A 14181-nucleotide genomic window follows, 5' to 3' on the forward strand; every position below is an offset into this window, starting at 1 on the left:
ATCATGCTGAATGGGCACAACCCCTGCCCTCACGTTGCTGCCGGTCCAGGGCAGGGAGGCAGCCTTGCAAGCAGACACCTGCAGCATTGCAGGGCGTCGGGGACGTATACCCCAGGGCCGAGTGTGTGCTCTGTCCCTTGCTCTTCTCTCTCTCTCTTTTTTTAATCTTTTGGCTGCACTGCGTGGCATGTGGGATCTTAGTTCCCCAACCAGGGATTGAACCTGGGTCCCCTGCATTGGAAGCTCGGAGTCTTAGCTACTGGACCGCCAGGGAAGTCCCTTGCTCTTCTCTCAGTGGAAGGACAGGGACTGCACGGCTCTGAAGGGCTCATGCGTCACTCTTGACGCAATGATGCTTCACTTAACCAGAAGTGTGCCTTTCTGGTAACTTTAATGATCCAGAACATAGAGGAGATCCAGGAAGTGAGCACAAAGGATTTCCAAGCAGCCAAACAGACGGCAGAATCCATGCCCCTTACTTATCAGAACTGAAGACTCTCGGACTTTGTTTATTTTGTGCAGAGTTCTAAGAAACACAGGTCCTTCGTTTCTTAGCTCAGTGAAGTGTAGAGGAAGCAAATTAAGATTTAAGGGAGGCAATCAAGATCCTAGATACGTGTTGGCCCATTGGCAATCACGGGATGAGAAAATGTAGAAAGATCATTCAGAGTAGATACAGGAACCGAGATGGTACTACACCTCCTGATGATAATTGGTCTGGAGCCACTACTCAGCCTGAGGGCATCACTGCAATGAGAGGGATGTGAAAAACGATCAGGAATTCATTCATTCATCCATCCATCCATTCATTCATTCATTCATTCCACAAGCACTTCCAGACTCCAGTCATGTGCCAACCGTGATGCTGGGCTCTGGGGATGTGAAGGTCAACCTTTTGTGATTCCAGAACATCAGCAAAAGTTTCAGTGCAGGAAGTGGCAGTGACACCCACGACTGCTGCTTCCTGAGTGACTGCCCTGGCACCCCACCAAAGTACTCCACACACCTTATCTCCTTCAGACCTTATGCTGCCCTGGGAGATATGTATTATTATTATTATTATTATTTATTTATTTTTTTAATTTACTTATGGCTGTGTTGGGTCTTCATTTCTGTGCTAGGGCTTTCTCTAGTTGTGGCAAGCGGGGGCCACTCTTCATCGCGGTGCGCGGGCCTCTCATTATCGCGGCCTCTCGTTGCGGAGCACAGGCTCCAGATGCACAGGCTCAGTAATTGTGGCTCACGGGCCTAGTTGCTCCGTGGCATGTGGGATCTTCCCAGACCAGGGCTCGAACCCGTGTCCCCTGCATTGGCAGGCAGATTCTCAACCACTGCGCCACCAGGGAAGCCCGACATGTATTATTTAATCCACATTTTGGAGAGGAGGAGACTGAGGCTCAGAGATGTAGGTGGCTTGGCCCCTGTCCCACTGTAATAAATGGTCACGTCAGGATTGGAACCCAGGTCTTCTCAACTCCAAGCCCATTTGTTTCTCCCGCTCTGTCCCTTGGAACCAAGTGTCCGCCAGCATCTCCCAAGAATATGCTGTGCATTTATTTGGTAGCTGGTATTCAAGACAATTTCAGGTGGTACACACACGAATTTTCAAAATATTTAATAATTATGTATTTATTTTCACAAATATTAGAAAGTAAATATGGCTGGCACACCAAATCTGCAGTATAATGCTTCTGTATAAATACATTTTACCGGTAAAAACATGAGTCGATTGAAAGAAAACATTAAGTAAATAACAGCCCAGGTGATACATGGGTATGGCAAAAATCATGGAGATTGTGTGTGCTGATGGTAGTTGGGAAAAACAGGCATCCTGGATTTAAGAAAGCAAGGAGGAACAGAATCGAGGTTGGATGTAATGCACATAAATGCACAAAGCAGGAGAAATATGGGTGCCCAGAACTGGTAGCTTCAGCTAGGTTGGAACATATTAAAATGGGAAAAGCGTGTTCTCAGTGATGCCAAGTGATGACAGAGTGTCCCCACCAGGTCCCAAGACTCATGCCCCGTATCTGCTTTCAGGGACCTCTGCCCTCCGGACCTGTGAGCAACCCCTGCAGTGCGAGATCGCCCACCAGCTGGGACACGACCCCGTGCGCTATGACCTAACGGGCTGGCTCCACAGGGCCAAGCCTAATCTTTCGGCCCTGGACGCCCCCCAGGTCCTGCAGCAGTCGAAGAGGTGAGCCTGGCCAGGGCTGGGGACGGGCCGGGGCATTTGAGGTGCTGGGGCTGTGAAGTCACAGCAACCCAGTGATGGAGAGCAGTACAGGAACCCCTCCCTAATGGCGCAAAGACCCGTACTCAAGTAGGAGCAGTTCAGCGTCTCCCAGGGCCAGCCTGAGTCCAGCTGAGGAGAAAAGCTGGCCTTCTGGGGAAGTGGAACAAAAGCTAGGAAGCTGTGACTTCTTATTTTGGCTTCTGGCCTTTCATTAAGTATCTGGGAGATGATGTGACTGGAAGGACTTTTATGGACATCTTCAAACTAGGGGGTCGTAAAACCAAAGTGATAATGTTTTGTAGCATTAAAAAAAGCTCACTGCATTTCTTGACTGCTCTGCTCAGAAGTGCTAGCAGAGGGCTGCTTTGACTTCAAAGAGCTATTGGGAAATGTTTGTGTGTGTGTGCGTGCGTGTGAGTGAAGCTGAGACCACAACGTTTACTAACCACCTGCTATGCACCTGGCATCAGGGTGAATGCTTTATAAGCATCTTTTAAATTCTTACAACAACTGTATCCCTAGGCCCATTTTATAGATGAGAAAACTGAGGCCCCAGGAGGCCAAGTGGTTCGCCTTTGATCACATAGCAAAAAAAGTGGCAGAGCCGGGGTACAATTTGGGTCTAGGTGGTCAGAGTTGATTGGAAAGCCTGTATCTGGGGAGGCTCAGGGGCGCACAGCTCCTGGAGAGAGATCAAGTCAAGATGGAGCAGAAGGAAGGGTAATGAGCACATGGAGGGCTGTGTGGGGAGCCAGCAGACCTGGGTCAACTCCCAGCCCTGCCCCGTGTCACCTGGGTGACTGTGGGCAGTCCCTTTCCCTCCTCTGGGTTTCTCGCTTCCTCCACCATGACATAAGGGTTTGTTGGGCAAGGCCATGTTGCACAGCTTTGGAGTCAGGCAGATGTACAAATGCTGCTTTTGCCTTTTTCAAACTGCGTGAGCTGGGTCACAGTTTCACAGTCTGAGAAATGGGAATGGTGCTGCCAAGCTTACACCTGTGCTGTCAGTCTTTGGTGATGTAACATAACAGATGGCTTATCAAGGAGCCTGGTTCATAGCCGGCCCTCAACACACGTCTGGTGGCCTTGTAAATTTCCCTGCTGCTCTGAAATCCCGTGGCTCAAGCTGAGTGAGGGGTGTAGGGTTAGGGAAGGGCGGGCACACCTTGGTTGATCAGATGGCCTGGTGAGTGGGGGAACGTTCTGGGAAAAAGGAGCAGCGTGTGCTTGGAGGTGAGAGAGCACGGCAGGTTGGCAGTAAATCCCAGCAGGGTGTCTTGCAGGCTTGAGAGCCAAGCGTTGGTGATTTTGAGAGCAGACGGTGCTTTTTCTTAGCATGTGGTTCTGCAGCCCAGGTCGCTGATTCACCAGGACTGCTGGTATTGCCTTCTCATTCCTGGGCCCATCTAGTCTCTCAGGTGGGGGCTTCCCAGGAGGTTCTCATGCCCACTCAGCTTTCACTTTATATATATGGAGTGGAGGGCCAAAGAGGACACGTGACTGCCCAAGGCACAAATTGAATTGGAGACCAGAAGTCAGGTCTCCCAACCCCACAGATGGCGCAGTCCTTGTGCAGGGGTCAGGGCTGTGGGCCCGACCTTCTCTCCCTGTACCAGGGCTTGGTGCCAACATCCTTCGCTCTCAGGGCTGCTGCTTCCAGGGGCTTCACGCCCCCCAACTGCTCCCTCCCCAGATTTTTATTTCAACGTGAGTGTATTCAAGCCATTGTTAGTCTGTGCGCTCTGCCATGCATCTAACCACTCTCAGCACCCTTGATGCATCTGGCAAGACTCATTTCCTTAATATTGGACAGTCGGGTAGGCATAGAGGCGGGTGGATAATGGGTCTTGAGGGCTGGGACCAGGGTGGGGCCCGGACTTGCAGGGAGTGATGGAAGGTGCCCGCAGGTGTCCACTGGAGGGGATGGGCTGGTGCGACCAGAGAGGCACGGGTCCTCCTCTGGGCCCCCACTTCCTCCTAGGGCGCAGTAGGGTCTGCCTGGTGCTCAGGCTGTCTGTTCGACAACAAGCACGGTAAGCACCTGCTGTGTACTGGGCCTGTTCTCGGGATAACCGAGGTGATTTTGCCCTCTAAGGAAGTGCAGGCGGGGTAGAATTCCTGCAGGTACGTAAGTGACGGAAACGTCCAGTAGAAGGAAAGCTGCTCTGAGGTCAGGGGAGGGAGGGAGGCATGGAGGAAGGGGCTGACATTTGTCACCAAGCAAAGGCTCGTGTGGCAGAAGGGACCATGAACAGTAGGCAGTTAGGGTATGATTCGAGGGGAGGGTTCAGGAGGCAGATTAGCAGGAGGCAGGGGGGGTCCCCTTCGCTCCACCCTGTGAGCCCCCTGAAGCACCTCTCTCTTTCCCCTCCTACCTGCCAGGGAGGAGCTGAGGGGCCTGTTCCAGGCCCGGGCCAAGCTGTCCCCTGTGTGCCGGGCCGTGGCTGGCCTGGAGGGCACCTCCCAGCAGGCCCAGCAGAGGAGCTGCACGGTGCGGAGGACGTTTGCCAGCAGCTTGGCCGCGGTGAAGAGGAAGGCCCCGTGCTCCCAGATCAAGCTGCAGATGGTGAGTGGGGGACCTGTCCCTGCGGACTCATGGCCTCACTGCCCGCCTCCAGGGTGGCTTACCCACCCACGTCATCTCTGAGCTCCCCGGCGAGCCTGAAGGGGCCGGCAACACCCACGTTTCACCAAGGAAGAGACCGAGGCTCAGAGAAGCAAAGAAACTTGGTGGAAAGTGATGCGTCCAAGTCTGAGGCCAAAGCCTCAGCTCCTTGGTTTAGCTTAAGCAGCTTCAGGAAGTTTGCAGGAACCACAGTTGCTCTCTTGACCAAGGTGACAAATGTCACAGCCAGACCAGCCCCGCCTGCCTTCCTCACCTCTCACAGGCCTGCATGTTTACCTCTAGGCTCTCCATAGGGGAGGCGGCAGGACCCAGCACTGGGTGTAAAGATGTTACCTGGACACCTTGATCCAAAAACAAGTGGTCAGGCTGAGTCAGGCTGAGCTCCGGAGGGTGGGATGTGGGAAGGATTGGTTTGAAGAAATGGCTCGTAGCATATTATACTGGAAAAGCCCGCAGACCAGGTCCCGGGTTCTAGTCTTCCTTTTCGGCTAGTGGTCCATGCGGCCTGAGGCCGCTCGCTTGTCCTCTCCATGTCCCAATTTCTCCATCTGTTATAATAAGGGTTGTTATAAAGGTCCTTTATTTCTCATGAGTACTAATCAGGCCACGGATAGGAGGTCCTTGGTGTAGGACATAGGGGCCCCACAGAGATGCCCAGGCCAGACCGCATATACATTTGGGGAATGTTCAGACCCCTGTCTGTCTCACCCTGGCCCTGACTGCGACCCCGTCTCCTCTCTGTCCTAGGATGCATTGATCAGCGTGATCAGACGGTCTCAGTTACACTTCATCCACTGCCTGGTGCCGAGCCCAGTGGTGGAGAGCAGAGGCGGGCAGGGGTCTCTGACTCCACCGCAGCCTGGTAGAGACAAGCCCGGGGCAGGCGGGTCCCTGCCCTTGGACATCCCGGCACTGAGGGTGCAGCTTGCAGGGTCCTACATCCTGGAGGCGCTGCGCCTGCACAGGGCAGGTAAGCGGCGGCCTGGGAGCGAGCACCTTGTCTCTGACTCCTGGGACACGCTCCTGCACCAGTGGCAGCCGAGGGACAGGAGCATCAGCTATGTGCCAGGAGCTTTCCATGCGGCATCCTGTCGAAACTGCCCAGCAATGCTGTGAGGGGGGAGCTATGATTACCCCATTTTACAGATGAAGAAGCTGAGGCTCAGAGAGGAGAAGGGACTTGCTTAGGGCCACACAGCGGGATGCGGCAAAGCCTAGGTTTATGCCGAGGTCTCTTTGAGTCCAAAGCACATCTTATTTCCTGACTTAGTTGTGAACTCCTGGAAGACTACAGGTGTGTCTTACTCATCTTCCTTTCAACAACAAACATCTCAGGGGCATCTACCTTGGAGTAGAGGGTGAAATTTCCACAACGATTAATATTTGGTCTTCAAGACACTCAGCCTGGTTTGGGAGATCTGTGTGGAAACTAGCCTGGTCCGTGATGGGACCAGGGCATGTGTCACATGGGGATGCCCAGAGGAGGAAGCAGGGAGACTGGGAAAACCTCCTGGAGGAGATAACGTCTTAGTTGAGTCTTGGAAGGAAGCAGGTAGCTCACCTCTGGCCGGTGCAGGGAGAGGAAAAGCTTGGCCGAGGGATCACCGTATGCAAAGGCAGGGAGGCATGGAGGAGCCTTGGTTTTCAGGGAATCGGGCTCAAAATGAGTGGGGGATTGTGGGAGATGAGGGGCGGATCCACCAGGAGAGACAGCCTGTGAATGCTGTCTTTGGAAGTTTGGCTTTCCTGGGTCCAGCTGAGGAGGTGATGGGGTGATAGGGGAATGAGGGGTTTCGGCCAAAGGAATGAAGTGTCAGGCCTGTATTTGAGAAAGCAAGCGTGCACCAGGGTTCCCCCATTAGCTCATCTTATGAGTTGAGTTTGATCTGAAATTTTCCCATTCTCTTCTGCCTCTGAGACCCCATAGGCCACCCCATGGATTCCCGTCCCTGCCAGAAACAGCTCAGGCGAAGTCAGCGGATGGGGTGGCAGGGCTGGCGGGGAGTCTGGGTGGACACCCATTTGTTTAATATTTCTGTGGTCACTGACGCCTCAGCTTGTGGTCACTGCCCCCGTGTCCTCCCACTGCATTAATACGGAACCCTGGGCACGACGTAGTTGACGGAGAAGCCGGGAGCAGCTGGAAGCAAAGATGAGCCCCTTGCTCCCTTCAGCATCACATTGATTTTCCCACCTGTCCACGCAGCCACAGGCACAGGAAGACAGATACTGTCGCACGGGCAGAGCGAGGTGGTCACAGCCCGTGGCTGATCGATGGTGCCCCGCTGGCCGGAGGCGCCCTGGCCCGAGGGTTGGAGTCCCCGCGCTCAGGCGCGGGTCAGCGTCCCCTTCCTCCCTGCGGGTCCGCCCTCTGCGTTCTCAGCGCCGCCCGACTCAGGGAGCTTCCAACTCAGTGAAGGGTTGAAGTCTAGTGGTATAACTTCCCAAATTTCTGTCTCCCAGACCTGGTTCATTTCCTCATTGTTTTCTTGTTTTGTTTTGTTTTTTAATTGTTTTATTTATTTTTGGCTGCATTGGGTCTTCGTTGCTGAGCGCGGGCTTTCTCTAGTTGCAGTGAGCAGGGGCTACTCTTCCTTGCGGTGCGCGGGCTTCTCATTTTGGTGGCTTCTCTTGTTGCGGAGCATGGGCTCTAGGTGTGCGGGCTTCAGTAGCTGTGGCTCACAGGCTCTAGAGTGCAGGCTCAGTAGTTGTGGCGCACGGGCTTAGTAGCTCCGCAGCACATGGGATCTTCCCGGACCAGGGCTCAAATCCATGTCCCCTGCATTGGCAGGTGGATTCTTAACCACTGCGCCACCAGGGAAGTCCTCCTCATTGTTTTCTGCTCTGAGTCACTTCTGTCTCATACCATACAAGAAATATTTACAAGCATACAAAGATCCATACACATGTATCACATATTTATCGTTTGGAATCTGTGCACATGTAACGTATACACGAGCAGACGTTGTTTTATTGTGCTTCGCTTTATTGCGCTTCACAGAGAGTGCACTTTTTTACAAATCGCAGGTTTGTGGTAACCGTCTGTCAAGCCAGTCTGTTGTCACCGCTTTTTCCTACAGCATTTGCTCACTTTGTGTCTTTGTGTCACATTTTGTTAATTCTTGCAATGTTTCTAACCCACCACCAGCAAAAATTTACAACTCGCTGAGGGCTGAGATGACGGTTAGTATTTTTTAGTAATAAAGTATTTTAAAAAAAATTTTATTTTTTTTTATAAAAACACAGAATTATAAATAGTGTATCAATTTACTTATTCAATTAATACCCTTTAGTAAAAATAAAGTGATTATAAAATTCAACAGGAAAATACTAGTAATAAAGTATTTTTTAATTAAAGTATGTACAATGTTTTTTAGATGTAATGGTATTGCATGCTTAATAGAATATAGTATAGTCTAGGGACTTCCCTGGTGGTGCAGTGGGTAAGACTCCGCGCTCCCAGTGCCGGGGGCCCGGGTTTGATCCCTGGTCAGGGAACTAGATCCCGTGCGCATGCCGCAACTAAGAGTTCGCATGCCGCAACAAAGATCCCGCGTGCCGCAACTAAGACCCGGCACAGCCAAAATAAATAAATAAATAAATATTTTTAAAAAGATGAGTTTAACATTGAAAAAAAAAGAATATAGTGTAGTCTAAAGATAACTTTTATACGCACTGGGAAACCAAAAAGTTTTGGGGGTGCTTTATTGCGATGTTTGATTTGTTGCAGTGGTCCGGAACTGAGCCTGCAACATGTCAGGTGTGCCTGAATACATATACACATGCACGCATGAGCCACACATACATATGCTGTTTCTCAGGTACCTACGATGTGCTGGGCACTGCGGTTACACATACTAACTGATGTTGTTCTCACAAAGCCCTTAGCACAATGCCTGGAGGAGAGTAAATGCTCAGCAAACCTTACATATGGGGCAGACTGATGGACACAGCTCAGACTCTGGAGCCAGTTGGCCTGGGCTTGACTGTGGCTGACACTGGCAGGGCCCTAGGTCGTGCCTGCCTTCTATCTCCTGTGATAGCTCAGGTCTCAGAGAGCTGTCGAGTGGGTTGATAAATTAATAAGGGAATAACAGAAAAGTGCCTGGACCTGGGAGAGTGCTCAAAACACATTAGCCTCCTTTAATGGGTTGGCCGGAAAGTTCATTCGGGGTGGCACAGCAAAACCCGAACAAACTTTTTGGCCAACCCAATACTACAGTCATCATTGGATTTAATCCTCATCGTGACTGTGTGACAGGAGATCTTATTACTCTCATCTGACAAGTGAAGAACTTGAACCTCAAAGAAATAGGGTCATTTGTCGTTGGTCAGAGGGCTAATCAGGGCAGATGTGAGATACGAACCCAAGTAAGTCTGACTCAAAAGGACAGGCCTGTAACCTCCCAGCCCCCAGGTCTCTGTGCGGTCAACATCCTTCCAACCTGGCCTGAAACCCTTCTCTTCCCCCAGGAAGGCTTCATGGATTTGCCACATGTACCTACCATGACTCTTCCTCATGGTTTATGCATTTGGCTTATTGTAAAGTGAAGTCTCAAAATGGAGTGAGATTTCGCCAGACCTTCTCCCATCCAGCCACTTGAGGGGTCTTTTTAAGGCAACTGAGGCTCTACCACGCCCCTTGTATCCAGGATGAAGTTCAAGCCTCGAGGTCTGGAATTTGATTTCAAGTTCTTTGGGGACCCAGTCCCTGCTTGTCTTTGACCTCGTTCTTGGTTACTCTCCACTGGGTTCGTTATCATTGCTGTCTGGGTTTGGATCCCATCTGGGAGAGTTAGGGTTGACTTCACTTGGGCTACGTGGCTTGAACTCTCTGGGCCTCAATTTCCAATCTGTATAATGGGTGTAATAATACAGTCCCCAGAGTGCCTGTAACACAAGGAAGTTGTTATCCTAGTGTCTTGCACACATAAAAGCTCAGTAACTGCTTTTGCTATGACTGTGGAACAAACCTTGTATTTTCCTGCTGTGGCTCCCTCTGCCTGGACTTCCTTCCACACCAAATCCTCTGGCACACTCTCACGGCCCCTTCAAAGGCCAGCTCGGACGTCACCTTCTCTCAGTAGCTTTTCAGATGCCACTTCCCAGTTTCCACACAGAAGGGTGCAGCTGTGTCCATCCTACATGTTAGATTTAACATGTAGATACCGTCTGATGCAGCATTTCCCACATGCAGTCTGTGGGGCGGTAAAAAGTATTAAACCAAAAAAAATTTTTTGTCCATGGTCCAAGTTTGGAGAACTCTGGGTTAAGGAAAGCTAATAAGGGCATCTTCCCTGCAGAGGTTCTGGAGCCTTTGACATCAGTGCTCACACAGATTGTGACCTTCTAAGAAGCAGATGAGGGGGCAGCTTTTTCAAACTTTCATTGGAGCCTTTTATAGGGTCCTTGTTCTGGGGAATGCAGTTGGGAAATGCTGATTGAACCCAATTTCTTAAATTAGCAAATGGGGAAACTGAGGCCCCAAGGCGTGAGGGCACACAATGAGTAGCAAGGCTGGGAGCAGACCCCTGGACCCCGGGCTGGGCTTCTCATTTGGATTCTTTGTTCTTCTGCTCCCCCCACCCCAGGCTACGCTGACCACATGGGGCTCACTCAGTTCCGCCGAAGATTTCAGGTGCTGGACCCTCTGCTCATGAAGAAGCTCATGTCGGCCCCCGAGAGAGTGGATGAGAAGACGGTATGTGGAGCCAGGTGATGGGGAGGTGGAGGCCCCATTTCTTCTGCTCCGTAGGGGATGGCCCTGGGGGCAGCTGGGATCTGAGAGCTGGGCCTTGGGGGCTAAGATGACGGTAGCGTGGGGTTTGACTCAGACCCCTGCTCCAGACTTCGCCCCCTGCCATGTCACTTAGGACACCGCCTATCCCAGAATGGTCTTTCTGAAACCCTGTGTGAGGAAGTGCAGGGAAAGAATTAGAGCCACGAAAAGAGCAAGTCCCAGCCAGGAGGGCTCCTAGCAAGATGAAAAGTCATCATTCCCACCCATAGGAGTGTTCCACGCGGCACCAGCACCCTGAGATATAGTCTATGAAAAGAGGGCTCTGTGGTCCCAAACACTCCCCCTCAGGGCCTTTGCACTAACTGTCCCCTCTGCCTGGAGCACTTTTCTCCCCAGTCCTTGCCTGGCCAGTGTCATTGTCATCTTGCTATTCAGATCTTGGCTCAGATGCTATTCTCCATCACATTATCTTATTTTAATAGTTGCATAGCACTTATCCTTATCTGAAATTATACACAGATTGCTTGTGTGTTCTTTAGCTCACAGCAAGTGCTCGATAAATTTCCCGTTGGATGAATGAATGAAAATATGTACCTAACCTTGTTATTTCTGCGCCTGGGTATCTCCTTTCTCCATCTCTACTGTAAACTTCTGGAGCCGGAAGTCTTCACCCGTAGTGCCAAAGCCTCGGTAAATGTTTCTATTGAGAATGGCCACCGGCTAATCAATGATGATAGAGCTCTTCAGAATTTGCAAAGCCCTAGTGCATCCTCACAACAGCCCTGCAAAACAAGAGCTATTACATCTCTTTTATAAATGAGGAGACATAGGCTTATGGAGATGAATGATTCCCTTGAGGCCACACAGCCGAGCATTCATGGGTTTTGTCCTTGAACCCAAATTTCTTGATTCCAGGGAGTGCCTTTGAGAAAGCCTGAGCTCCAGAGTCAAACAGACTTGCAGTTGACTCCCAGCTGGGGCTGTGTGAACGTAAACGAGTGAATCCATCTTTCTGCCTCAGTTTCCTCATCTGTAAAATGGGAACAACAATAATACCAACTCCAGTGGGGCGTTTGGAGGATTATATGTAATAGTATAATTGATGTGCTTGACGCAGGGCCCGGCATATAATAAGGGCTCATTATATATGAACTACTGTCAGCAGCATCAGCACCACCATCATCACCTTTCAAGGCCAGAGTGATGGCAGCCAAGCCACACAGACTGGATATTCACAACCATGTTGAAACTCCCCCTCCAAGTGAGTGTGTCCTTGCGTGCCTGAGCTCACTGAGTCGTGAGGCAAGAAGAGTGAAAAGAGTCACAATTCTTAAGTCCTCTCTCGGCTCTTTTCTGCAGCAGGGGCCAGGGCGCAGGCCACCTCCTGCAGACAAGGCGGCATTTCTCTGTGGTCCTCCTGAGTCACCATGGGGAGGGGACCTCAGACGCAAGCTGGTGTGGAGCAGGGCTATCCCCTCCAACCCGTCTTGGAAACCACGAAACTCTGCCTGGCTTGGTGCCACCAGCCACTCTGTACCAAGCTTCGTTGGGGTTCTTTATCCTAGGTCCCCCCCCAGTCTTAATCTCCGTTCAGAGCATCTGGAATGGAACCATTGAAAGGGGCTTGGGCTCCTCTGCAGTTGAAAACAGCACAGAAGTGGGGCGTGGGGGAGCTTTCTGCGGGGGCAGTGGGGGTAGCATATGGAAGCATTTCTATTCTGGACGACTCAGCAGTTCTCTCTTGTAGCCAAACCGAAACCACCTCCATACCCTCGCTGGAGGCCTCGGAAAGTGGAAAATTACAAGTGGAATGGACTTGGGAGTTTTTGCTGCTGCTTATTCTCTTTTTATTTGCTCACAAATTTCATTTGCTGCAGCATAGGATTTTGGTAGCAACAAAAGGAAACGCCATCCTGCCTCTTATGAAAAAGCTGATAAATATTCATTTGCCAGGCAACATGATATGCCATGAATTATACATGAACACGTGCTCGGGTGGGCAAACTGTCAGCCTCTGTGTGCAAAGCATTTAAGACCTCAGGATTTAATAAGACAAGTTTGACAGCTAGAAAAGGTCAATATTATCATTAGACACTAGACAGCAGCAGAGGGAATTCATTGTCAGGGTGTGAAATGGGCCTTGGTGCGTCCCCTGTGTGCCCAACATGCACGTGGTGCTTAAACAAGGCTCTTTCCCAGTGAAGTACTCTCATTTGGAGGGTCCCTGATGGATATTTTGTGCTCCCGAAACAAAAGTAGTGTGTGCCTTTTACCACAGATGCACAAACCCTCATCACAAAATACCAGGCGTAATGTGAAAAGGTTACAGCTCTCAGTATATAAAGCCTCCCTGCTCTGGGAATTATCCCCATTTTACAGCAGAGGCAACTGAGGCTGTCACCCCGCAGCCGGGCAGTGGGGCAGTGGTAGAGCTGGGATTTGAACTCAGGCTCTCAAATTGCTCATATAGGGCTTTTTACTATTTATTGTGGTAAAATACACATAACATAAAATTTACCCATCTTAACCATTTTCAAGCATACTTAACCATTTTTAAGCATAGTGACCTTAAGTACATTCGTATTGTTGTGAAGCCACCACTGCCATCCATCCATCCATGGATCCATCCATCCATCCATCTCCAGAACTCTTCATTTTCCAAAACTGAGACTGTCTTCATTAAACACGAACTCCCCATCCCCCGCCCCCCAACCAGCCCTTGGCAACCACCATTCTGCTTTCTGTCTCTATGAATTTGATTGCTCTAGGGACCTCATATAAGTGGAATCATCTAGTATTTGTCCTTTTGTAACTGGCTTACTGCACGCAGTATGATGTCCTCAAGGTTCACCCATGTTGTAGCACATGTTGCAGCACATTCTTAAAAGAAGAATTTCCTTCTTTGAAGGCTGAATACTGTTCCATTGTGTTTATGTAGTACAGCATTTTGTTTATCCATCCTCTGTCAGTGGACACTTGGACTGCTTCCACCTTTTGGCTATTCTGAGTGACCCTGCTATGAACACAGTGTACAAATATCTCTTTGAGACCCTGTTTTTGATTCTTTTGGGTATATACCCAAAGTGGAATTGCTGGATCATATGATAATCCTATGTTTAATTTTTTGAGGAACCTCCAAACTGTTTTCCATAATGGCTGCATTATTTTATATTCCCCCCAACGAGGGTTCCAGTTTCTCCACATCTTTGCCAATGTTTGTTATTTTCTGGGTTTTCTGTTTGTTTGTTTGTTTTGCAGTAGTTATCCTAATGGGTGTGAGGTGGTATCTCATTGTGGTTTTGATTTGCAGTCCTCTGATGGTCAGGGCTGGTGAGCATCTTTTCATGTTCATAAAGGACTTCCGAATGGGAGCCTTTTGAAGACAGAGTATTCCGTGAAGTTTTGTATCGAATGTGCCATCCGTGATGTTAATTTAAAATAATTATTATTGATCCCGTCCAACTGTAACCAAGTGCCTGCTTTGCACCAGGCCCTGTGCTAGCTGCCAGAGAGACAGGAATGAACAGAACACAGCTTCGTGGGGAAGAAAGATGAAAATGAGTAATTTCCAGACAG

At 50.1% G+C, this 14181-nt stretch overlaps 1 protein-coding gene across 3 annotated transcripts in view; it reads left to right on the forward strand.

The window, feature by feature from the left end:
- The window catches only part of MYO18B (myosin XVIIIB), a 233625-nt gene that overhangs the window by 78171 nt on the left and 141273 nt on the right, over positions 1-14181 (forward strand). For all 3 annotated transcript variants that reach the window (XM_082416250.1, XM_082416251.1, XM_082416249.1), the window contains 4 exons: positions 2041-2200; positions 4622-4805; positions 5613-5835; positions 10457-10566. In XM_082416250.1, the coding sequence (XP_082272376.1) occupies positions 2041-2200; positions 4622-4805; positions 5613-5835; positions 10457-10566 (677 nt within the window). The remainder of the gene's footprint in view (positions 1-2040; positions 2201-4621; positions 4806-5612; positions 5836-10456; positions 10567-14181) is intronic.

Source organism: Balaenoptera physalus (genome assembly GCF_965194825.1).
Source record: "Balaenoptera physalus genome assembly, chromosome: 12".
Classification (NCBI taxonomy): domain Eukaryota; kingdom Metazoa; phylum Chordata; class Mammalia; order Artiodactyla; family Balaenopteridae; genus Balaenoptera; species Balaenoptera physalus.